At 45.0% G+C, this 27,341-nt stretch overlaps 1 protein-coding gene across 1 annotated transcript; it reads right to left on the bottom strand.

Moving 5' to 3' along the window:
• Positions 1–328: 328 nt before the first annotated feature.
• LOC142255980 (uncharacterized) lies at positions 329–26,541 on the bottom strand. Its single transcript, XM_075327447.1, has 6 exons — positions 26,443–26,541; positions 4,348–4,461; positions 4,116–4,262; positions 2,912–3,061; positions 2,558–2,655; positions 329–1,666 (listed from the first exon to the last, which is right to left on the bottom strand). Exons 1-6 carry the CDS (start codon positions 26,492–26,494, stop codon positions 1,538–1,540), a joined length of 690 nt encoding a protein of 229 aa, XP_075183562.1. The 5' UTR covers positions 26,495–26,541; the 3' UTR covers positions 329–1,537.
• Between the last annotated feature and the right edge of the window lie 800 nt (positions 26,542–27,341).

Here is a 27,341-nt window from a genome sequence, read left to right as displayed (position 1 = left end):
ATGGCTTCATTTAACAGTACAACTCGTCCTTCAAAAAGCAAGTTCTCATAGGGCTAGATTGACAGAAAAGTAAAAAGTTATGACTCTCGGAAAAAGGGGAGCGCAAAAAAAAGAAGAAAAAAGAAAAATTGAAAATTGCCAGGGGGTGAAGAGGTTAACAATAATGTAAAAAAAAAATCTCCTGGAATGACATGGACATGTAAAATGTAAGAGTTACTTTTCTTCTACCAAGTCCTACTGTCCATTGATATTATTACTTATTATTACTACAGTATTATTATTATTAATTATCTCATTATTACTATTAATAAGATTTCAGACAACACGCTGGTTAAAGGAAATTTATTGAAGAGTATAGACAATCACGTGTGAATTTAAATATTGAAAGTTCATTTATTTTGTATTTTGAGCAGTTCAAGTTTTTATTGGTTTTCAGTTAAGGGTACTTTACACACTACAATATCGCTAATGATATATCGTTGGGGTCACGGTGTTCGTGAAGCACATCCGGCGCCGTTAGCGATATCGTTGTGTGTGACTAAAAGGAGCGACGATCAACGATTGCAAAAACGGTAAAAATCGTTGATCATTGACACGTCGCTCCTTATCATAAATCGTTGGTGGAGCATGCCGCTGGTTGTTCGTCGTTCCTGCGGCATCACACATCGCTATGTGTGACGCCGCAGCAGCGAAGATCATCTCCTTACCTGCATCCACCGGCAATGAGGAAGGAAGGCGGTGGGCGGCATGTTCCAGCCCCTCATCTCCACCCCTCCTCTGCTATTGGGCGGCCGCTTAGTGATGCCGCTGTGATGGTGCACAAACCTCCATCTTAAAGAAGAGATTGTTGAGTGTCTTTAGCGACGTCGCTAAGCAGGTATGTGCGTTTGACGCTGTCGTAGCGATATTGTCGATACTGTCATTCCCATGAAGAAAGAGCGACGTGGGCGGGTGCTATCGCGCAGCGTGTAAAGCACCCTTTAGACCAATGATTTATAACTTATTTCTGCCAGGATACTACTGCTCCCCGTAAATCAATGACATTGCTATGATTAGATGTTAATAGACTAAAAAGAAAAGACTCAACTCCCAACTGAAAAGACAAGAAAACATTCGACACCTGAACACTGAATAGAAAGTCTGATACTTTGCATTCTTGTAGATTACTTGTAATTTGAACAGAATAGAGGAAGATCATTAGAAATTGTAATACATGAATACATTTGATTACAATAAATTCAAACTGATTTTACAAAAATCCACACTCAATTTTTTTTTATTTGCATCCTTTCAGATTTAACCAAGTGGCGGCCGACAGCTGCATTTGCCTAAATTATAAAAACCAAGAAAACCGAATACTTCCATGCTCACATCAGTGGTCTATTGACTCTTCATAGTCACCTTTCTCCATATTCAGATTGCCATAATTTACGTTAGGGCTAGGCTTTGGCTTTGAGCTTTGCTAGGAAAATTATGGTTCTGTGCATGTGCCAGCAAAAGGTCCCAGTCAATGCTGTAATGTCATCATGGCGGGATGTCATAGGCCTTCAAGTTTTGCTCTTCTGCACAACCCTCCTGATCTATCAAATCTGGAGGTGCCTGCACTGCATGGGGTTTTCAATACATCCGATGGCGATCTGAAGATGCAATGGGGACCAATTGGGGGCTGGGGATAAGAGGAGGGGTCAGTGAGGTAAGAAAAAGGATTTTTTTATTTTTTAACAGATTACTAGAGATGAGTCTCACAGCTTATTGATTAACAGAAGATTGTGAGAAATTACTAGTGATGAGCAGACCTGTGAAAGTTTGGTTAAGCAGGGTCAGACGAACATTAAATTAAATTCACTTTGGGACCAGAACTTAAAGCATACAAAAACAAAAGCGGTTCTGGACCACCGTGTTATACCGTGAAGTGGTGTAGGGAAGGAGTAGGTAATGCTCGGGTCCTTAGCCAATAGCACACTGGTCATGGGTGCACGTTGAACCGTTGGGCACGTTGGGACCAGAACATGACCTGAACTCCAATAGAAGTCACTAATTGGGCAGTCCGGATCTCCGCCACATGCAGCCAGCCATAAACAGATCAGTTCTGGGGGCAGGTGGTGGAGATTTTCCAATTTTTTTGGGTGGTGCACACTACATCTGATCACGCTGTAGTTACCCCCAGTGCATGCCGTTCAAAACTGTAAGGGGCTTGCAATTCACACAGCACCGAGTGTAGCTGACCACAGTGATGCTTGCATGAGTGAAGTACATGTAAAGCTCCTGAACTCAAAAAGTTATACTCTTTTTTTATAAAAGCCCGAACACCGACCCTCAGGTTCACTCATCTCTACACATTGTGCTCATTGTGCTCCAGGTTCTAGAGTGATTCCAAATCATAAGCGCGGACATTAAATTTATGGATAATATCTTCTCCTAGAATTGAAAGCCCTGGGACAATCCGTGTGAACCGGCAAATTCAAATTTTCCTTGACACTAGCTTCTCTAATTTATTATCAATTTTACAATTTAGATGAATTGGCTTAAACTGTAACTTCTAACACTTGACGTATACCCTGCGCGTTTCTTCATAGGCAATCTTGCTGTCAACGTTGTTTCGGCAGGCATCATCATTAATACAACCTTTGGCAGAATAATTTGTATATGTTTTATCTGTAGATACAAAAACAACAGACATCATTTTACAACAAAACATTTGTATAAATTTTACATTTCCTTAACATAATATTAGTAGGACCTGAAAGGTTCCAAATACAGTAAGCACTGGAGCTATATAAAAGAAACGCTAAAATATTTAACTTCAGACTATATTTATGAATTTCCTTTATTTTTTTATTTTAGATGCTTTAAAGCAAAAAGAGAATTTGGTTATAGAAAATATATACAACTTTAAGAAAGATTTTCTCACCTGGATTTACCATTGAACCCCTATATTCGATGCATCTGTTCATGGATCCAGTGCAGTTCATCATTTTGTCAGTTTTACATTCATTCAAGGTGTTAAAACACAGATATGATGGACATATTACACCATTTTGTGTTTGATTTTCTGGGGGAACTGGAGAATTAAGCCAAAATTTTACTTTAAATAATAAACTTTATTTTAAATATTTAAAATATACCAGAACTTATGGTAGGAAATGGCATGTAATTAAATTAAAAATGAATAAACCGATTTGATAAAAATTGTCGAATTTTTGATAATTCCTTCAAAGTGTCAAGACAGAAAGACATTCTACAAATTTTAGTATTTGATCTTCTATTGGTGCTAAAGGAATGTATGCATATATTATGTCTGAATGAGGTATTAAGCAAATGAAGCTTAAGAAATCAAATTAATTTAAAATATTGATTTTTATTCAAAATTCAATATGTTAAAAAATGTAAGTAAAAATCCTTGAAGAATAAGAGTCGAAACGTACGTTGGGGTAAAGGTACATGGATTCAGCTGCCAGTATTATTTACTATTATTGTCTATTTGGCTCCCATACTCATTCGGTTCTGGGTGACTAGGTTTATTTGGTCACAAGTATAGAGCAGAATTAGACATGTTCATTGTGCTTTCTAGATGATTCATATTAATTAGTGACATTATGCAACATGGAGCACCTTATCATCATATATATTTTTTTTTATATTTGCCTGAATTAGGATGACACTGTGATTTATGTATAATATATTTATGCTTTTAGAGATACTACATGATATATTGCACCTTGTGTTAGTACCAAAGGTTTTATATATTATATATCTTCTGGCTTGCTATTTCCCATGTCCCTGGTTATTATACTGTAGAATTATTACTTAAATTTTTTAACATAATGAATTTTGAATAAAAACAAATATTTTCAATTATTTTGATTTCTTAAGCTTCATTGGTCTGAATGCCTCATTCAGACTATGGTGTGACTTGTAGCTAATTGAACCTTCACAACTATAGTGGGGAAACAAAGACATATTGTTTAGGCGCTTTTATAATTAATATATTATTTAAAGCAAATATTTAAAACATAAGTAAGTTATAAGAGAAGATAAGTTGTACAAAACATCATATACTTAAAAATTACGCTTTTTTAGCAGTCAATAATAATTACTACCATTTTCACACTTACGTTCATACCCTTTATTGTTGCATAAGTCTCCATCGCAGCAACTCGCATAAAATCGAAATGTTGTATTTCCCACTACCATTGCGCCCTTGGTTCCACACAATGTTTCATTGGCACAACTTTTATACATTTGAATTTGCAATTCTCCATCTATAAAACAGGTCAACATCACAGAACCAGAGGTGAGATGGTGATTGTTTAGGTTAGTTAAAAGAATAAACTGAATTCTACTCACTCATTCTAATGTGTTGCGAGGCGCTCATACATCGATCTCCAAGGCATTCAATCTGAGTCTCTTTACATGTTGTAGTATTGTGGCACATGCACGAATTGCATTTATAGGAAAAGACTAGGAAAAAAAATCCAAATCCAGATTATATTATTGTGACAATCAGAAAGATTAATTTTTCTGGAAAAATGTATTGTCATTCTATTTATCTATTTTAGAATCGTAGGCAACAAGAATCCAACTTTTTATTGCCAATATTGTTGCTTTAATTTCACTGTGACTTAAATTCAAGGCTCATAAGTGTCGTAAATCAGGATAACTATGCAGGAGAATAAGCTACTGACTAGAGATGAGCGAACCGGTCCCGGTTCGGCTCGAGGCGGTTCGCCGAACGGGGGGTCTGGCTCGAGTTCGGCTCGTCGAACGTTCGACGAACCGAACTCGAGCCCATAGGAAACAATGGCAGGCAATCACAAACACAGTAAAACACCTAGAAAACACCCTGAAAGGTGTCCAAAAGGTGACAAACAACTCACAACATAACACAAACACATGGGAAAGTGACAAGGACATATACTCATGTGAAAACAAAACAGCTGGACAAGGAAAAAGAGGGAGACACACAGATATATGAGTATATGCAAAGAAACATCGATTCCATTATTGTGCAACTTGAGCCCTGCTCATTTTAGGCTTCCAATCTGGATAAATTGCCTGAGCTCGCCACGTACGCCTTGAGGATCTTGTCGTGTCCTGCAGCCAGCGTTCTCTCGGAACCTGTCTTCAGTGCTGCTGGGGGTCTGCTGGCAGATAAGCACACGTGTCTGTCCACTGACAATGTGGACCTGGCTCTCAGAGGACTTTTCTTCCCCTGGGTCAGCCAGGGGACGGGAAAGGCACGCGTATTTTTGAGAGTGCTTCATGCAAAGCATCTTTTTCTTTTTCAAAAGGGTGCTCAACCGATGCCAGTCAAGTGGGGTGTGTGTGGCCCAGTTAGTGGCAACGAGGGAGACTGTGGTTGGAGTCCCCTCGCTGTGTCTCTAAAAGAACCAAGATGAACAAGTCATGGCTCTCAGAGGACTTTTCTTCCCCTGGGTCAGCCAGGGGACGGGAAAGGCATGCGTATTTTTGAGAGTGCTTCATGCAAAGCATCTTTTTCTTTTTCAAAAGGGGGCTCAACCGATGCCAGTCAAGTGGGGTGTGTGTGGCCCAGTTAGTGGCAACGAGGGAGACTGTGGTTGGAGTCCCCTCGCTGTGTCTCTAAAAGAACCAAGATGAACAAGTCATGGCTCTCAGAGGACTTTTCTTCCCCTGGGTCAGCCAGGGGACGGGAAAGGCACGCGTATTTTTGAGAGTGCTTCATGCAAAGCATCTTTTTCTTTTTCAAAAGGGGGCTCAACCGATGCCAGTCAAGTGGGGTGTGTGTGGCCCAGTTAGTGGCAACGAGGGAGACTGTGGTTGGAGTCCCCTCGCTGTGTCTCTAAAAGAACCAAGATGAACAAGTCATGGCTCTCAGAGGACTTTTCTTCCCCTGGGTCAGCCAGGGGACGGGAAAGGCACGCGTATTTTTGAGAGTGCTTCATGCAAAGCATCTTTTTCTTTGTCAAAAGGGGGGGTCAACCGATGCCAGTCAAGTGGGGTGTGTGTGGCCCAGTTAGTGGCAACGAGGGAGACTGTGGTTGGAGTCCCCTCGCTGTGTCTCTAAAAGAACCAAGATGAACAAGTCATGGCTCTCAGAGGACTTTTCTTCCCCTGGGTCAGCCAGGGGACGGGAAAGGCACGCGTATTTTTGAGAGTGCTTCATGCAAAGCATCTTTTTCTTTGTCAAAAGGGGGGGTCAACCGATGCCAGTCAAGTGGGGTGTGTGTGGCCCAGTTAGTGGCAACGAGGGAGACTGTGGTTGGAGTCCCCTCGCTGTGTCTCTAAAAGAACCAAGATGAACAAGTCATGGCTCTCAGAGGACTTTTCTTCCCCTGGGTCAGCCAGGGGACGGGAAAGGCACGCGTATTTTTGAGAGTGCTTCATGCAAAGCATCTTTTTCTTTGTCAAAAGGGGGGCTCAACCGATGCCAGTCAAGTGGGGTGTGTGTGGCCCAGTTAGTGGCAACGAGGGAGACTGTGGTTGGAGTCCCCTCGCTGTGTCTCTAAAAGAACCAAGATGAACAAGTCATGGCTCTCAGAGGACTTTTCTTCCCCTGGGTCAGCCAGGGGACGGGAAAGGCACGCGTATTTTTGAGAGTGCTTCATGCAAAGCATCTTTTTCTTTGTCAAAAGGGGGGCTCAACCGATGCCAGTCAAGTGGGGTGTGTGTGGCCCAGTTAGTGGCAACGAGGGAGACTGTGGTTGGAGTCCCCTCGCTGTGTCTCTAAAAGAACCAAGATGAACAAGTCATGGCTCTCAGAGGACTTTTCTTCCCCTGGGTCAGCCAGGGGACGGGAAAGGCACGCGTATTTTTGAGAGTGCTTCATGCAAAGCATCTTTTTCTTTTTCAAAAGGGGGCTCAACCGATGCCAGTCAAGTGGGGTGTGTGTGGCCCAGTTAGTGGCAACGAGGGAGACTGTGGTTGGAGTCCCCTCGCTGTGTCTCTAAAAGAACCAAGATGAACAAGTCATGGCTCTCAGAGGACTTTTCTTCCCCTGGGTCAGCCAGGGGACGGGAAAGGCACGCGTATTTTTGAGAGTGCTTCATGCAAAGCATCTTTTTCTTTTTCAAAAGGGGGCTCAACCGATGCCAGTCAAGTGGGGTGTGTGTGGCCCAGTTAGTGGCAACGAGGGAGACTGTGGTTGGAGTCCCCTCGCTGTGTCTCTAAAAGAACCAAGATGAACAAGTCATGGCTCTCAGAGGACTTTTCTTCCCCTGGGTCAGCCAGGGGACGGGAAAGGCACGCGTATTTTTGAGAGTGCTTCATGCAAAGCATCTTTTTCTTTGTCAAAAGGGGGGCTCAACCGATGCCAGTCAAGTGGGGTGTGTGTGGCCCAGTTAGTGGCAACGAGGGAGACTGTGGTTGGAGTCCCCTCGCTGTGTCTCTAAAAGAACCAAGATGAACAAGTCATGGCTCTCAGAGGACTTTTCTTCCCCTGGGTCAGCCAGGGGACGGGAAAGGCACGCGTATTTTTGAGAGTGCTTCATGCAAAGCATCTTTTTCTTTTTCAAAAGGGGGCTCAACCGATGCCAGTCAAGTGGGGTGTGTGTGGCCCAGTTAGTGGCAACGAGGGAGACTGTGGTTGGAGTCCCCTCGCTGTGTCTCTAAAAGAACCAAGATGAACAAGTCATGGCTCTCAGAGGACTTTTCTTCCCCTGGGTCAGCCAGGGGACGGGAAAGGCACGCGTATTTTTGAGAGTGCTTCATGCAAAGCATCTTTTTCTTTGTCAAAAGGGGGGGTCAACCGATGCCAGTCAAGTGGGGTGTGTGTGGCCCAGTTAGTGGCAACGAGGGAGACTGTGGTTGGAGTCCCCTCGCTGTGTCTCTAAAAGAACCAAGATGAACAAGTCATGGCTCTCAGAGGACTTTTCTTCCCCTGGGTCAGCCAGGGGACGGGAAAGGCACGCGTATTTTTGAGAGTGCTTCATGCAAAGCATCTTTTTCTTTGTCAAAAGGGGGGCTCAACCGATGCCAGTCAAGTGGGGTGTGTGTGGCCCAGTTAGTGGCAACGAGGGAGACTGTGGTTGGAGTCCCCTCGCTGTGTCTCTAAAAGAACCAAGATGAACAAGTCATGGCTCTCAGAGGACTTTTCTTCCCCTGGGTCAGCCAGGGGACGGGAAAGGCACGCGTATTTTTGAGAGTGCTTCATGCAAAGCATCTTTTTCTTTGTCAAAAGGGGGGCTCAACCGATGCCAGTCAAGTGGGGTGTGTGTGGCCCAGTTAGTGGCAACGAGGGAGACTGTGGTTGGAGTCCCCTCGCTGTGTCTCTAAAAGAACCAAGATGAACAAGTCATGGCTCTCAGAGGACTTTTCTTCCCCTGGGTCAGCCAGGGGACGGGAAAGGCACGCGTATTTTTGAGAGTGCTTCATGCAAAGCATCTTTTTCTTTTTCAAAAGGGTGCTCAACCGATGCCAGTCAAGTGGGGTGTGTGTGGCCCAGTTAGTGGCAACGAGGGAGACTGTGGTTGGAGTCCCCTCGCTGTGTCTCTAAAAGAACCAAGATGAACAAGTCATGGCTCTCAGAGGACTTTTCTTCCCCTGGGTCAGCCAGGGGACGGGAAAGGCACGCGTATTTTTGAGAGTGCTTCATGCAAAGCATCTTTTTCTTTTTCAAAAGGGGGCTCAACCGATGCCAGTCAAGTGGGGTGTGTGTGGCCCAGTTAGTGGCAACGAGGGAGACTGTGGTTGGAGTCCCCTCGCTGTGTCTCTAAAAGAACCAAGATGAACAAGTCATGGCTCTCAGAGGACTTTTCTTCCCCTGGGTCAGCCAGGGGACGGGAAAGGCACGCGTATTTTTGAGAGTGCTTCATGCAAAGCATCTTTTTCTTTGTCAAAAGGGGGGCTCAACCGATGCCAGTCAAGTGGGGTGTGTGTGGCCCAGTTAGTGGCAACGAGGGAGACTGTGGTTGGAGTCCCCTCGCTGTGTCTCTAAAAGAACCAAGATGAACAAGTCATGGCTCTCAGAGGACTTTTCTTCCCCTGGGTCAGCCAGGGGACGGGAAAGGCACGCGTATTTTTGAGAGTGCTTCATGCAAAGCATCTTTTTCTTTTTCAAAAGGGGGCTCAACCGATGCCAGTCAAGTGGGGTGTGTGTGGCCCAGTTAGTGGCAACGAGGGAGACTGTGGTTGGAGTCCCCTCGCTGTGTCTCTAAAAGAACCAAGATGAACAAGTCATGGCTCTCAGAGGACTTTTCTTCCCCTGGGTCAGCCAGGGGACGGGAAAGGCACGCGTATTTTTGAGAGTGCTTCATGCAAAGCATCTTTTTCTTTGTCAAAAGGGGGGGTCAACCGATGCCAGTCAAGTGGGGTGTGTGTGGCCCAGTTAGTGGCAACGAGGGAGACTGTGGTTGGAGTCCCCTCGCTGTGTCTCTAAAAGAACCAAGATGAACAAGTCATGGCTCTCAGAGGACTTTTCTTCCCCTGGGTCAGCCAGGGGACGGGAAAGGCACGCGTATTTTTGAGAGTGCTTCATGCAAAGCATCTTTTTCTTTGTCAAAAGGGGGGCTCAACCGATGCCAGTCAAGTGGGGTGTGTGTGGCCCAGTTAGTGGCAACGAGGGAGACTGTGGTTGGAGTCCCCTCGCTGTGTCTCTAAAAGAACCAAGATGAACAAGTCATGGCTCTCAGAGGACTTTTCTTCCCCTGGGTCAGCCAGGGGACGGGAAAGGCACGCGTATTTTTGAGAGTGCTTCATGCAAAGCATCTTTTTCTTTGTCAAAAGGGGGGCTCAACCGATGCCAGTCAAGTGGGGTGTGTGTGGCCCAGTTAGTGGCAACGAGGGAGACTGTGGTTGGAGTCCCCTCGCTGTGTTTTACATGCTTTTAGAAGGGCATGAAATGGCTTGGAGGTTGACTTTCATCATATGCAAACTGTTGGCTACCAAAATGCTGCCTTTCCAACAACTGTGGTTATAGGCAATGAGGAACATACTGATGAAGATGAGACGCAGATACCCGATTGGGATGACAACTTAAATATTCGGTCAGGGCAAGAAGAAACTCGGTCTGAGGGGTAGGGGAGTGCAAACACAACAATTGATGATTAAGTTCTAGATCACACCTACTGTCAACCCACAGTCAGACACTCGAGGAGGTCTACAGAGGCGGTGGAGGAGGATGCAACCGACGTCGAAGTAACCTGGCGCCTTCCTGGACACAGTCGGAGCACTGGTAGCACGTCTACAACTGCATCCTCAGCCACCACTCTGCCTCTGAGCATTATTCGGGGTGGATCAACAGGTCGCATGGCCTCTAAGCCTTGCCTAGCCAGGTCCTTTTTTGACATAGAAAAAGATCGCCCAAATTATGTGATCTGTAAAATTTGTCATGGTTCTCTTAGTAGAGGTCAAAACCTCAGCAGTTTGACAACTTCTTCCATGAATCGTCACATGAATAAATATCATATGGCCCGATGGGAAGCTCACCGTGCTGCAATGCGGCCTAGCGGAGCGAACCATCCACCGCCTGCCCCTTCCAGTGCATCCGCGCGCTCGTCATCTTCTAGGACTGTGGGGACAGCTGTCACACCTGTTTTTCCACCCACAACTTCCACCACTGTAACCGCAACAGGCAGTTTGCTTGGTAGGTCGTCAGTTGGTTTGGAAGGGGAAACAAGTGAGTGTGTACAGCTCTCTCAGACATCGATAGCACCAACTTTGGATGAAGGCAACATCATGTCTCCGCCTGCACTTTCCTCACAAAGCTGCATTTTTCCAGGGACACCCGACTCAACACCGTCTACACACAGCAGCCAGATCTCTGTCCCTCAGATGTGGTCAAATAAAAGGCCACTTCCTGCGACCCATGACAAAGCGAAGAGGTTGACTCTATCCCTCTGTAAGCTGTTGACTACAGAAATGCTGCCTTTCCGCCTAGTGGACACACAGGATTTTAGAGACCTTATGTCTGTCGCTGTGCCCCAGTACCAGATGCCTAGTCGCCACTACTTCTCTAAGAAAGGTGTGCCCGCGCTACACCAGCATGTCGCACACAACATCACCGCTTCCTTGAGAAACTCTGTGTGTGAACGGGTGCATTTCACCACCGATACTTGGACCAGTAAGCATGGACAGGGACGTTACATGTCGCTGACTGGCCACTGGGTAACTATGGTGATAGATGGTGAAGGGTCTGCTGCACAAGTCTTGCCGTCCCCACGACTTGTGTGTCAATCCTCTGTCTGTCCAAGTTCCGCCACTGCTTCTGCATCCTCCACCTCATCTGGGTCCTCCACCTCCGCCCCAAGCCTGCCTGGTCAGGCCACCAGCGTTCTCACTGCGCAGAAGGAATCACGCACCCCTCATTACTATGCTGGTAGCAGAGCGCAACGGCATCAGGCGGTCTTTAGCTTGACATGTCTTTGAAATAGGAGTCACACAGCGACTGAGTTGTGGGCAGCTCTGGAGACTGATTTTGATAAATGGTTGTCTCCACTCAACCTGCAGCCTGGTAAGGCCGTGTGCGACAATGCTGCAAACCTGGGTGCGGCCCTTCGCCTGGGCAAGGTGACACACGTGCCTTGTATGGCTCACGTGTTTAACCTTGTTGTCCAGCAATTTTTAACACACTATCCCGGCCTAGATGGCCTTCTGACCAGGGCACGGAAACTGTCTGCAGTGCTCACTTCCGCCGTTCAACCGCCGCACCTGAGCGACTTGCATCGCTCCAGAAGTCTTTCGGCCTGCCGGTTCATCGCCTGAAATGCGATGTGGCGACACGCTGGAATTCAACTCTCCACATGTTACAGCGACTGTGGCAGCACCGGCGAGCCCTGGTGCAATACGTCATGATGTATAGCCTGGGCCAACGAGATGCAGAAGTGGGGCAGATCACCCTGATGGAGTGATCTCAGATCAAGGACCTATGCACCCTTCTGCACAGTTTCGACATGGCGACGAATATGTTTAGCGCTGACAATGCCATTATCAGCATGACGATTACAGTCATTTACATGCTGGAGCACACGCTAAACACTATTCGTAGTCAGGGGGTGGGACAACAGGAAGGGGAGGAACTACAGGAGGATTCATATGCGCAAGACACAACAACATCACCAAGGTCCAGACGTTCATCATCACCAACGCGGCAGGCATGGGACCATGGGGGACAGGGATCAACAAGGGCGCATGGTAGCAGGTGAGATGTTGAGGAAGGTGCAGGAGGACATGAAGATATGGAGGACGAACTGTCCATGGACATGGAAGACTCAGCAGATGAGGGGGACCTTGGTCAAATTTCAGTTGAAAGAGGTTGGGGGGAGATGACAGAGGAAGAAAGAACGGTTAGCACCTCTATGCCACAAACACAGCGTGGACTTGGTGCGCATGGCTGCGCAAGACACATGAGTGCCTTCTTGTTGCACTACCTCCAACATGACCCTCGTATTGTCAAAATTAGAAGTGATGATGACTACTGGCTTGCCACACTATTAGATCCCCGGGACAAGTCCAAATTTTGTGACATAATTCCACCCATAGAAAGGGACGCACGTATGCAGGAGTATCAGCAGAAGCTGTTACTCGATCTTAGCTCGGCTTTTCCACCAAACAACCGTGCAGGTGAAGGGAGTGATTCTCCCAGTTGTAACTTGACAAACATGGGACGGCCTCGTCATCTTCAACAGTCTACCCGTACCAGTAGGACCGTATCTGGTGCTGGTAACAGCAATTTTATGGAATCTTTTCATAATTTTTTTAGACCCTCCTTTGCAAGGCCACCAGAGACAACAAGTCTGACACATAGTCAACGGATGGAGAGGATGATACAGGAGTATCTCCAAATGAACATCGATGCAATGACTTTGCAAATGGAGCCTTGCTCCTTTTGTGCTTCAAATCTAGAAAAATGTCAAGAGCTCTCCAGTTACGCCTCGAAGATTTTGTCGTGTCCAGCTGCCAGCGTTGTCTCTGAACGTGTCTTCAGTGCTGCTGGGTGTGTGCTGACAGATAAGCGCACGCGTCTGTCCAGTGACAATGTGGACAGACTGACGTTCATCAAAATGAACAAGTCATGGATCCAGAAGGAATTTACTACCCCTGTGTCATCCTGGGGAGAGTAAATGCTTGTGGATTTGGAATGTGCTTGATGCAAATCAAAACATCCTGTTTGCAACTAGGGCACAAGTGCTGCCACTGATAAGGTGTCTGTGTGGGGCCCAATTTTTGGAAAAAAAGGGAGACTCCGCTTGGAGTAACCCTTGCTTGCTGTGTTTTTTAAAAATGATACAAGATGAACAGATCTGAAGGCAAGATGAAGCCAACATCATGTCTCCGCCTGCACTTTTCTCACAAACCTGCATTTTTCCAGGGACACCCTACTCAACACCGTCTACAGACAGCAGCCAGATCTCTGTCCCTCAGATGTGGTCAAATAAAAGGCCACTTACTGCGACCCATGACAAAGCTAAGTGGTTGACTCTATCCCTCTGTAAGCTGTTGGCTACCGAAATGCTGCCTTTACGCGTAGTGGACACACAGGATTTTACAGACCTTATGTCTGTCGCTGTGCCCCAGTACCAGATGCCCAATCACCACTGCTTCTCCAAGAAAAGCATGCCCGCGCTACACCGGCATGTCGCACACAACATCACCACTTCCTTGAGAAAATCTGTGTGCGACAGGGTGCATTTCAACACAGATACTTGGACCAGTAAGCATAGACAGGGTCATTACATGTCACTGACTGGGCACTGGCAAACTATGGTGAGAGATGGAGAAGGGTCTGCTGTACAAGTCTTGCCGTCCCCACGAGTTGTTTCAATCCTTGTTCTGTATGTAGAAGTTAATACACTGCTTCTGCCTCTTCAACCTCGTGTGGGTCCTCTACCTTTGCGCAAACCCTGTGTGGTCAGGCCACCCTTCCTTGCAACTGCGCACAAGGACTACCACACACCTCCTTACTATGCTGGCAGCAGAGCTCAATGCCATCAGGCGGTCAAAGTTTTACTTTGAAATGTATGGGAAATGTGAGTCACACCGCTATTACAGAGAATAGTAGTCAGGCAGGGTCAAAACATTAATTGAGGAACAGGAACAGAATGGGACGGCCAGGACTTAATCAGAAAACAAGCAGAGGTGAAATGCGTATCGGCCAACAAGGTACATAAACAGCAAGCAGGAAAAGTAGTCAGGTAACAAGCACACAAAATCATAAAACTGAACTGGGGGTAAAATTAACCAGAGGTTCATAGCTATGTCTGGCAGTGGTCTGCAGACAGGATGGGCATAAAAAAGGGTGTGGTGTCTTCCCATTGGTTGTAGCTGAATGATGGTATTTCATCTGTGAGATACCCACCAGCTACATTCAGCCAGAGATTCTGCATCTGTCAAGGTAATGCAGCCCAGTGGGTGAGCATAACCTGCGTCCACCTGCGCCGCTGGCATCGACTACTCTCCCATCATCAGCACTATTCATGAAAGGAACACGTTGTCACCTGGCGACCGGAGTACAAATTGACGGAGCGGACTCCGTTGGTGACTTAACAGCCGTGTGCGGCAATGATGCAAACCTGGCTGCGGGCCATCCTCAGGGCAATGTGACACACGTGCCTTTTATGGCTCACGTGTTGATCCGAATTCTCCAGCAATTTTTAAAACACCATCACGGCCTACATGTCCTTGTGCAGCGGGCACGCTCGCTATGTGCTCACTTCCATCGTGCGCACACAGCAGCTCAACAACTTTCATCACTCCGGAAGTCTTAGGGTCTGGCAGTTAAACGCCGTAAATGCGATGTTCCGACACGCAGGAATTGGAATCTGCACATGTTGCAGCGTGTGTGGCAGCACCGCAGAGCCCTGCTGAAATACGGTAAGACATATAGCCTGGGATAAGTTGATCCAGAGGTGGTGCAGATCACGCTGCTGGAGTGGTGTCAGATCAAGGACCTATGCACCCTGCTACACAGTTTTGAAATGTCGACGAAGATGTTTAGCACTGGCAATGTCATTCTCAGCGTGACAATTCTGGTCATCTACATGATGGAGCACACTGTAATTATTATTCGGAGTCAGGTGTTGGGACAAGAGGAAGGGGAGGAAGTACAGGAGGAGTCATATGCGGAAGGGATAACAAGATCTACGAGGTCCAGATGGTCAGCGGCACCTATGCGGCAGTCATGGTGAGGGAGAGGGATTAACAAGGGCGCATAGTATCAGCAAAAAGTGTTGATGAAAGTGCAGGAGCCCATGAAGAAATGGAGGACGAACTGGCGATGGGCATGGAAGACTCAGCAGATGAGTGAGAGCTTGCTCACATTTCGGTTGTGCGAGGTTGTGGGTAGAGGGCAGAGGAAGGATGCACGATTCTCACCTCTCTGCCACCAACACACCAAGGACTTGGTCCTCCTGGATGCACAAGACACATGAGCGCCTTCTTGCTGCACTACCTACATGACCCTCGGATTGTATGAATTTGAAGTAATCCTGAATACTGGGTTGCCACACTGTTAGATCCCCGGTACAAGACAAAATTTGGCGAACTAATTCCTGCCATAGAAATAGACGCACGTATACAGGAGTATCTGCAGAATGTGGTACGCAATCTTAGATCTACTTTTCCACTAAACACCAGTGCTGCACAGAGTGAATCTCAACACTTTGTCATGGATAGGAGGAAATGGTCTTTTACTTGTCCACATCGGAGGGACCGAGGGATGGCTGCTGTGCTGAGATGGCGTTGAGTACGGTGTCCCTGCACAGTTGCACTTTTGGTCATATCCCAAAATGAGTTGAAAAAGGACAGATGCTGTTGGAAAGGGGAACAGGTGTGTTGGAAAGGGGAAAAAAATTTGGGTCCGTGGATTTGGTGGTTAAACAACTGTAACATTTGCTGAAGAAACAACATCTGTTACAGTGGGACTGGCAGATTTGGATAAAGTGGTATATAATCTGTGACCGCTATATAACAAAAATTAATAAGAAAAGAAAGAGAAAGGTATATATCACCTTCAGCAGTCAGTGTCCACCGTGCTCCCAGTTGGAAAAGGAGAGGTTGGCAACTTGAAGGTTTGGTGGAGGATACAGAGCTGTGTGGCTATGAAACTAATAGTAGCCTGAACCGAGTTAGACGCCATTCGGATCTGGAGACTGTGAGCCCTGTTAGCGTCACAGGGTCCACATGCCCACCCAGCCCAGGAACTCCCTGTTAACAACACAGGGGCCATTGAGTACGCTGACCGTGTGCGTAGGGGCCACACCTGTGGACAGCAGGCGCATCAGCAGCAGCAGGCCTGTTAATGCCACTGGGCTGCACAAGCAGGACTGTTAGGACAGGAGCTGGTCTTAACCGTTCTGCGTTACCAACTGTGGTGGTGGCCTGCATCCACCACCCTATCCCTGCCTACCTCTGGCCTAAAGCCGCAATGGGTTCAACACATGGAGGTGTGCTCTTTCGGAGCATAATAGAAGACTGCGCACCTCCTTGTTGGCTCCAGCCCCTTTTATAACCTGGGTCCGCCCCAAACCAGGGTGAACCACAATGCACCTCCTGGAGACAAAAGCAGAGTGACACGTCATGAGTGGCATAACTAGCGTCCTATTTGGAAACGCAACTTCAATGATGACCTCATGGCTGCCATGACCCAAACACCTCACCAGTCATCGTCTGACCATCAATAATGCGGTGACAAGTCATAGGTGTGGGCCTCTGCAAGCCATTTGGGAGGACACCTGATGCCCTGTGGTCTATATGGGACCCCCACATCAGGGCCAGGGCCAAAGAGTTCATTACCGGACCTAGTCTCTGATGCAGGAAGTGCCTGAGCATGCTCAGTAGCATGAAATACAGTCTCTGAAAAAAGACTATCAGCTTTAGCATGGTGTCTAGGCACAAAACAGGACTTAGACCCGGCACAGAATGCAAGCACCTGTGCAAAGAGGCTTTTCACACTTAGTGTGGGAGCATGCGCTGTATCCCGAAATGAAGACTTAGCGTCAGGAATGGCACAGTCAGGCTGAGCATACTCACTAGGCGAAACACTGTAATTATGCTGCAGCTGGGGTACATCGGCACACGCATGCGCACTAGCTGCCTCTCCACACTTAGACGTGGAGGGGAAATTTGTCTTGGAGATGCTGTCTATGAACAGAAGGAAAAGCTAAAGGAAGCCTGACTTTCTATCCCTCCGAATTATGAAATGCAGCAATGAATTCCATGAGTTTGCTATAACATTAGCGTAGCTAAATGTGCATGAGGGTGTGATGTAGAGGTGCTAGAAATAGCTTGTCACCAGTGGGGCACTAATGGAATACAACAGCCAGTTCTATGATGCCACAAAATGGCAGTATTTTGTGCTATCATTATAGCTTATTAAAAACAGAGCACGAGGTTGTCATGCAGAGGTGCTGCACATAGATTTGCAGTAGTGTGAATAGACAAAAGTACAATAGCCACGTTTAGGATACAACTAGGTACAGTGAGTGTTTGCTAGTATAATGGCTGAGTTTAAAAAAGTTTGAGTGTGCAATGCAGGCAGACGTGCTGCAAATAACGTTCCAATACTGTGAATTTACAAAAGTACAATAGCCACGTTTAGGATACAACTAGGTACAGTGAGTGTTTGCTAGTATAATGGCTGAGTTTAAAAAAGTTTGAGTGTGCAATGCAGGCAGACGTGCTGCAAATAACGTTCCAATACTGTGAATTGACAAAAGTACAATAGCCACGTTTAGGATACAACTAGGTACAGTGAGTGTTTGCTAGTATAATGGCTGAGTTTAAAAAAGTTAGAGTGTGCAATGCAGGCAGACGTGCTGCAAATAACGTTCCAATACTGTGAATAGACAAAAGTACAATAGCCACGTTTAGGATACAACTAGGTACACTGAGTGTTTGCTACTATAAATGGCTGAGTTTAAAAAAGTTTGAGTGTGCAATGCAGGCAGACGTGCTGCAAATAACGTTCCAATACTGTGAATTGACAAAAGTACAATAGCCACGTTTAGGATACAACTAGGTACACTGAGTGTTTGCTACTATAAATGGCTGAGTTTAAAAAAGTTAGAGTGTGCAATGCAGGCAGACGTGCTGCAAATAACGTTCCAATACTGTGAATTGACAAAAGTACAATAGCCACGTTTAGGATACAACTAGGTACAGTGAGTGTTTGCTAGTATAATGGCTGAGTTTAAAAAAGTTAGAGTGTGCAATGCAGGCAGACGTGCTGCAAATATCGTTCCAATACTGTGAATAGACAAAAGTACAATAGCCACGTTTAGGATACAACTAGGTACACTGAGTGTTTGCTACTATAAATGGCTGAGTTTAAAAAAGTTTGAGTGTGCAATGCAGGCAGACGTGCTGCAAATAACGTTCCAATACTGTGAATAGACAAAAGTACAATAGCCACGTTTAGGATACAACTAGGTACACTGAGTGTTTGCTACTATAAATGGCTGAGTTTAAAAAAGTTAGAGTGTGCAATGCAGGCAGACGTGCTGCAAATATCGTTCCAATACTGTGAATAGACAAAAGTACAATAGCCACGTTTAGGATACAACTAGGTACACTGAGTGTTTTCTACTATAAATGGCTGAGTTTAAAAAAGTTTGAGTGTGCAATGCAGGCAGACGTGCTGCAAATAACGTTCCAATACTGTGAATTGACAAAAGTACAATAGCCACGTTTAGGATACAACTAGGTACACTGAGTGTTTGCTACTATAAATGGCTGAGTTTAAAAAAGTTAGAGTGTGCAATGCAGGCAGACGTGCTGCAAATATCGTTCCAATACTGTGAATAGACAAAAGTACAATAGCCACGTTTAGGATACAACTAGGTACACTGAGTGTTTGCTACTATAAATGGCTGAGTTTAAAAAAGTTTGAGTGTGCAATGCAGGCAGACGTGCTGCAAATAACGTTCCAATACTGTGAATTGACAAAAGTACAATAGCCACGTTTAGGATACAACTAGGTACACTGAGTGTTTGCTACTATAAATGGCTGAGTTTAAAAAAGTTTGAGTGTGCAATGCAGGCAGACGTGCTGCAAATAACGTTCCAATACTGTGAATTGACAAAAGTACAATAGCCACGTTTAGGATACAACTAGGTACACTGAGTGTTTGCTACTATAAATGGCTGAGTTTAAAAAAGTTTGAGTGTGCAATGCAGGCAGACGTGCTGCAAATAACGTTCCAATACTGTGAATTGACAAAAGTACAATAGCCACGTTTAGGATACAACTAGGTACACTGAGTGTTTGCTACTATAAATGGCTGAGTTTAAAAAAGTTTGAGTGTGCAATGCAGGCAAACGTGCTGCAAATAACGTTCCAATACTGTGAATTGACAAAAGTACAATAGCCACGTTTAGGATACAACTAGGTACACTGAGTGTTTGCTACTATAAATGGCTGAGTTTAAAAAAGTTAGAGTGTGCAATGCAGGCAGACGTGCTGCAAATATCGTTCCAATACTGTGAATAGACAAAAGTACAATAGCCACGTTTAGGATACAACTAGGTACACTGAGTGTTTGCTACTATAAATGGCTGAGTTTAAAAAAGTTTGAGTGTGCAATGCAGGCAGACGTGCTGCAAATAACGTTCCAATACTGTGAATTGACAAAAGTACAATAGCCACGTTTAGGATACAACTAGGTACACTGAGTGTTTGCTACTATAAATGGCTGAGTTTAAAAAAGTTTGAGTGTGCAATGCAGGCAGACGTGCTGCAAATAACGTTCCAATACTGTGAATTGACAAAAGTACAATAGCCACGTTTAGGATACAACTAGGTACACTGAGTGTTTGCTACTATAAATGGCTGAGTTTAAAAAAGTTAGAGTGTGCAATGCAGGCAGACGTGCTGCAAATATCGTTCCAATACTGTGAATAGACAAAAGTACAATAGCCACGTTTAGGATACAACTAGGTACACTGAGTGTTTGCTACTATAAATGGCTGAGTTTAAAAAAGTTTGAGTGTGCAATGCAGGCAGACGTGCTGCAAATAACGTTCCAATACTGTGAATTGACAAAAGTACAATAGCCACGTTTAGGATACAACTAGGTACACTGAGTGTTTGCTAGTATAATGGCTGAGGTTAAAAAAGTTAGAGTGTGCAATGCAGGCAGACGTGCTGCAAATATCGTTCCAATACTGTGAATAGACAAAAGTACAATAGCCACGTTTACGATACAACTAGGTACACTGAGTGTTTGCTACTATAAATGGCTGAGTTTAAAAAAGTTTGAGTGTGCAATGCAGGCAGACGTGCTGCAAATAACGTTCCAATACTGTGAATTGACAAAAGTACAATAGCCACGTTTAGGATACAACTAGGTACAGTGAGTGTTTGCTAGTATAATGGCTGAGTTTAAAAAAGTTTGAGTGTGCAATGCAGGCAGACGTGCTGCAAATAACGTTCCAATACTGTGAATTGACAAAAGTACAAAAGCCACGTTTAGGATACAACTAGGTACAGTGAGTGTTTGCTAGTATAATGGCTTAGTTAAAATGAGTTTGAGTGTGCAATGCAGGCAGACGCGCTATGCAAATGTCTTTGCACTAGTGGGACTATAGCAAAGTCCAATAGCCACGTATAGGATGCCACTAGGTACACTGAGTGTTTGCTAGTATAATGGCTTGGTTTTAATGAGTTGGAGTGTGCAATGCAGGCAGACGCGCTCTGCAAATGTCTTTGCACTAGTGGGACTATAGCAAAGTCCAATAGCCACGTATAGGATGCCACTAGGTACACTGAGTGTTTGCTAGTATAATGGCTTGGTTAGAATGAGTTGTAGTGTGCAATGCAGGCAGATGTGCTCTGCTAATGTCTTTGCACTAGTGGGACTATAGCAAAGTCCAATAGCCACGTATAGGATGCCACTAGGTACACTGAGTGTTTGCTAGTATAATGGCTTAGTTAAAATGAGTTTGAGTGTGCAATGCAGGCAGACGCGCTATGCAAATGTCTTTGCACTAGTGGGACTATAGCAAAGTCCAATAGCCACGTATAGGATGCCACTAGGTACACTGAGTGTTTGCTAGTCTAATGGCTTGGTTAGAATGAGTTGTAGTGTGCAATGCAGGCAGATGTGCTCTGCTAATGTCTTTGCACTAGTGGGACTATAGCAAAGTCCAATAGCCACGTATAGGATGCCACTAGGTACACTGAGTGTTTGCTAGTATAATGGCTTAGTTAAAATGAGTTTGAGTGTGCAATGCCGGCAGACGCGCTATGCAAATGTCTTTGCACTAGTGGGACTATAGCAAAGTCCAATAGCCACGTATAGGATGCCACTAGGTACACTGAGTGTTTGCTAGTATAATGGCTTGGTTTTAATGAGTTGGAGTGTGCAATGCAGGCAGACGCGCTCTGCAAATGTCTTTGCACTAGTGGGACTATAGCAAAGTCCAATAGCCACGTATAGGATGCCACTAGGTACACTGAGTGTTTGCTAGTATAATGGCTTGGTTAGAATGAGTTGTAGTGTGCAATGCAGGCAGACGCGCTCTGCAAATGTCTTTGCACTAGTGGGACTATAGCAAAGTCCAATAGCCACGTATAGGATGCCACTAGGTACACTGAGTGTTTGCTAGTATAATGGCTTGTTTAGAATGAGTTGTAGTGTGCAATGCAGGCAGACGCGCTCTGCAAATGTCTTTGCACTAGTGGGACTATAGCAAAGTCCAATAGCCACGTATAGGATGCCACTAGGTACACTGAGTGTTTGCTAGTATAATGGCTTAGTTATCAGTTGGAGTGTGCAGAGGACAAGAGGGTACAGTGGCAGGATTGTGGTGCTCTGGGTAGAGGAATGGAAGCCTGCCTTTCTATTCCCTCCTAATGGTGAAATGCAGGTAGGAAATCCCTGACCTGGGCTACACAGACGCTGTTGCTGTTTGCAGGACCTGTCACCTATGGCTCTCTGACCCTGCCGGTTGGAGCCCTTAAAAGGACTGCTATAAAGTGCTCTCCCTAAGCTGTCTAACGCTGTGTATGCAGCGCATACAGCTGTATCGGCTATAGGACTCAGGAAGACGGAGCTGCGACAGTGATGTCTGACACCAAAGACGCAGAAGGCAGATAATGGCGTCCGTGAAGAAAATGTCCGGTTTTATAATGCAGGGACATGTGACATGCAGATCCTATCACACATGCCGTTGCTTCTCTGGCTCAAAGTCCACTTAGCTGTGTGTGTGTCTGGGATTGGCTGACATGCTGGCCCGCCCCAAAAGACGCGCGCACTTAGGGAAGGAAGACAAGAAAAAAAAAAAAAAAAAATGGCGATCGCCATTATAGAAACAGCAGTGATCTGAAGGCGCTGTTCACGCACACTATACACTGAAATGTCATAATAGTTTGATTCACAGAGTGACTTACACTATTACAGCAGAAACCAAGCTATGATTTAGCTGTTTTTTGGCTGCTAGAACCGTTCTCGAACGTTTCTAGAACTACCGAGCTTTTGCAAAAAGCTCGAGTTCTAGTTCGATCTAGAACATGCCCCAAAATCACTCGAGCCGCGAACTGGAGAACCACGAACCACGAACCGCGCTCAACTCTACTACTGACGTTTCAAAATTTATGAGATTGTTGTTGAATATTCTTTGGAGCGCTCAGATAATAGTCCGCCATGGAAGACTCAAGTTACCAAACATACTGAACTTTAGCTGGGTTCACACACAACGACAATAACGTTGCTGTTACGTCACCATTTCCTGTGACGTAACAGCGACCTTACATGATCGCTAGTAAGCTGTCAAACATGTAATTTTAAGCAGCGACGGAGCAGCGATCATAGCGACCTCGACGGTCGTTGTGCGGTGTCACATGCGTCGCTATGCGATGACTCAGACCTTGATAGAGGCGTGGTGTTTACCCTTAGACATGTTTTGCGTTGCCTCTTTTCACGCCCCCGTGTTCCGATTGGTGATCGCTACAGGGCCTTTGTGTTGCATTTTTTCATGCCCCTTTATTCTGATTGGTGATCACTACAGCGGCGCGTGATTGGGTGACCGAGCCAAACAAAGGAAGATGCAGTAGTGCTTTCATTCATTCTGTTTCATTTCATTCAGATCCACAAAGAATGACACACTAGCGACACCAGACAGAGAATCTACTACGTGGAACAAAGAATGGAACTTAAAGAATGAAATCACTGTAACGCCTTCGGCAAGGTACCCAATCGGAATGCTGTTGTAACCACCAATCGGAGTCGTAGGGGCATTGCAAAATACACTGGGATAGCAGTGATCAAAAAATGACCCGGAATATTCAGGAGCGAGCAGCGATTTCACATCAGGGGTCTGATTGTTGTTATCTGTCACCCACAGCAACGTCGCTATTGAGGTCGATGCTATGTCACAGAAAATGGCGACTTAGCAGCGATGTTGTTGTCATCGTCGCTGTGTGTGACACCACTTTTAGGGTCTAATGAAAACCTATCAACAAACAAAAAGAAGACACCTATCCTGATCTACCGTAAAAGAGAGCAGATCTGGCACATCCTGGACATTAAAAAATCTTCTTCTTCATTCAAACCATGAATACGAGTTAACACATTGTGCCGAAGCACATACAACACATGACCCTAATGCATTTCCGGAGAATACGGGCGCTGTGTACATCGGACACACTTGAGAGTCACGTGTGGTGTGTGCTTTGGAACCACATTTTAACTCTTGTTCATGGTTAAAATAAAGAAGAATTTTTAATTTCCGGTAAGAGCCAGACCTTCCCTTTTTTTATGCTAGATTAGGATAGTTGTCTTCTTTTTGTTTGTTGATACATTTTCACTTGACCCTAAGCTCAGTATGTTTGTGATGCTTTTTTATGGGCTTTAAAGGGGACCTGTCAAATGTCTCAAGCTGCTCAAACCACTGGTAATGTGAATCAGAGCCTGGCACCATGATTGCAGCCGGAGATAATCTTCTCTGAGATTCTCAAGCGTGTCGGAGATATTGTATTGAGAACATCCTGCTGAAGACCAAAGCTTGAGACATGACTAATCCTGGCTGATATCTACCAATTGTGGTAAACTAAATGGTGTTTTTTGTATCATGTCAATAAAGATGTATATATTTTTGGATCTTTGGTGTCTCCTTGATATATTTGTACTAAGATGCAGGTCTAATGTAGGTTAAATATGTTCAGTTTGGTAGATATGCATTTATAGATATAATATGGATCTCTATTTCTGGTTTTGGATTTATCTACCAATGCCACTCCAGGTGCATCATCAATCAGTAGAAAAGAAGAAATGGGTTGTCGTGCCACGCTGCTGGATAGAGTCAAGAGAGCAATCAATATGATCAGCAGATTTTATTGTACATAGTTCTACGCATTTCAGAGCTAGCATGCTACTTCTGCAGGAACAAACAATATTAATCTACTATTGTTGGTTCCTAAAAAAACAGGATCCAAGCTTCGAAATGCATAGAATTATGAATATAATGTACTGATCATATCGATTGCAGTGCGGCATAACATCCCATTTCTTCTTTTCTACTGATTGATATTGTACCTCGTGGGTCTGCAGCCATTTTTTCATGCTAACAAGCATATTACAGAAGTTGTCACTTGCACAACTTACCCAATCAAGTGTTCCCTGCCCCTCCTTACACTGGTTCCAACTAGGATAAGTTGTCGGTTTTGCACCTTTTGTCTGTTCAGCCTCATCACTGTAAAGGCCCCGTCACACTAAGCAACATCGCTAGCAACATCGCTGCTAACGAACAACTTTTGTGACGTTGCTAGCGATGTTGCTGTGTGTGACATCCAGAACAACCTGGCCCCTGCTGTGAGGTCGTTGGTTGTTGCTGAATGTCCTGGGCCATTTTTTAGTTGTTGCTGTCCCGCTGTGAAGCGCAGATCGCTGTGTGTGACAGCGAGACAGCAACAACTAAATGTGCAGGCAGCAGGAGCCGGCTTCTGCGGAGGCTGGTAACCACAGTAAACATCGGGTAACCAAGAAGCCCTGTCCTTGGTTACCCGATATTTACCTTTGTTACCAGCCTTCGCCGCTCTCACTGTCAGTGCCGGCTCCTGCTCTGTGCACATGTAGCTGCAGGACACATCGGGTTAATTAACCCGATGTGTGCTGTAGCTAGGAGAGCAGGGATCCAGCGATAAGCATTGTGCGCTGCTCCCTGCTCTGTGCACATTTAGCTGCAGTACACATCGGGTAATTAACCCGATGTGTGCTGTAGCTTGTAGAGCAAGGAGCCAGCGCTAAGCGGTGTGCTCTGCTCCCTGCTCTGTGCACATGTAGCTGCAGCACACATTGGGTAATTAAGCCGATGTGTGCTGTAACTAGGAGAGCAGGGAGCCAGCACTCAGTGTGCGCTGCTCCCTGCTCTCTGCTCGTGTAGCTCCGTGCGCTGGTAACCAAGGTAAATATCGGGTTGGTTACCCGATATTTACCTTAGTTACCAAGCGCAGCATCTTCCACGCGGCGCTGGGGGCTGGTCACTGGTTGCTGGTGAGCTCACCAGCAACTCGTGTAGCGACGCTCCAGCGATCCCTGCCAGGTCAGGTTGCTGGTGGGATCGCTGGAGCGTCGCAGTGTGACATCTCACCAGCAACCTCCTAGCAACTTACCAGCGATCCCTATCGTTGTTGGGATCGCTGGTAAGTTGCTTAGTGTGACTGGACCTTAACTCTAGGTGAATGACAGGTATCTCATTATGAATGCCTATCAATCAACTGGGGTTGCAATGGAAAGAGCCAGTCAGGGCAACGTCGGACTAAGATCTTTGTCTATAGTCCATGGCAGATTCTTCAGACTGTGTTTTCTCTAAAATACCAGTGCATTTCAGTGATAGACATACTAGACTGCAATAATGCTGCTAAGCACTGATTCACAGTGTCCATGATTTGATAACAAGTCAACTTAGAAGTTACCTTTAATTCATACATTGCATGTATTTTAGACATTTTTTATTCTCTTCTATTAATACAATGTGCACTATTTGGTTTAAAACAATTTTCTCCCTGAATAATGTTGACTACAGATCGAGAGTGACTAAGAATCTATCAATGAGCTAATTCTGATTGAACATTTGTAAAGCTTTTATCTGTTCTTTACAGAACTTCCCTCAACTAAAGAAACACATAACAGAAAAGTTGAACTGTCATGTAGTCATAATATCTTTTAAGGTTCTTTCAGATTTGGTCAATGAGGAGTTATTGATATTCATTTTTTTAACCTAAGGATTGATCCCATAATATTATCAATTTAGTGTAAGTGATGGGTCTATATAATACAATCACTGTAGAAGAAATAGTTGGATTTGAACAACCACTGGATATAAAAGAGGTGAGTCCATGTAAGATTTGGGGCAGATTTATTAAAGATCCCATATTCCCAATTAGAAAACCCAATGTCACCACATTTTCTAGAAACTTGCAAGATATCCAAAAAAATGTTTTTAGTATTTGCATTAATCTGTCAATAAATTATGCTGATGCTCCTCATTGCACTGTGTGTCAAGTATGGGAAGTGTCTGCGTTAGTCTTACCTGAGAAGACAAGAGCGGAGATCATGAAAAGCAAAGCCACCAGGTTCTTCATTGTGGATGAAGTGGTCCTCTTCTCGGATTCTCTTCTGCTCGTCCTGTTTTCTGTACACAGGGATCAAATAAATACAATTTGGGAAGGCAAAGAAGTTATTGTATAATGGGATGGATGAGATCACTCTTATAACAACATTGTACATCACAATTTCTGAGTATTCGTGGCAGGACATTCTCTTCTCTGAAAGTTTAAGGTTTGTTAAAGTAAGGTTCTAGATCAATAAAACAATGGCGTGATGACTAATGTTACAAGGAATCCAGCAGAATATCTGTCAAATTCTTCTTGCCTGAAATATAATGCTTAAATCATCTAAATATATATATTTACCTTCCCTGAGGAACCATGGGTGGTTTCATGTTTTTGATGTGCACAAACTTTTCAATGTTTGTTTCTGGGTAAAGTTCCAACACTGAACGAAATGTGTATCCAATGTCCAAGTTTGATTCATGAATATTGTTCTCCTAGGAGGGTTGAATAGATGTAATTTTGAAAAAGTATTAATTGGTTACAGAAAACAATACACCAGGATTAGAGATGAGAAAACCCAAGGTTCAGCTTTCGAACTGAGCACCAAATTTAAAAATCAAGATTGGGGTTCAGGGACCAGATGCTTTACGGGCGAACGAAACTTGTGCGAGCAATGCTGTACTCAGGTACATTTGGTTATCAGCCTAGTGCAAGCTGCTTGTGTTCGAATGGCTCATACTGGGGGTAACAATGGCCCCGGAGGCCTCTGATGTCACGGTGGTGGCTCTGAGCGGTGATGTGGCCGTACTGGGTACGAGCAACAGGCATTTTGTAATGGGGAGTAAAGATAATATTTAAAAAGATGAGAAGGAAAAAT

This window comes from Anomaloglossus baeobatrachus, chromosome 11 (assembly GCF_048569485.1).
Source record: "Anomaloglossus baeobatrachus isolate aAnoBae1 chromosome 11, aAnoBae1.hap1, whole genome shotgun sequence".
Taxonomy (NCBI): domain Eukaryota; kingdom Metazoa; phylum Chordata; class Amphibia; order Anura; family Aromobatidae; genus Anomaloglossus; species Anomaloglossus baeobatrachus.
The sequence above is the reverse complement of the archived record's forward strand: the minus strand, read 5'-3'. Positions and strand labels throughout refer to the sequence as shown.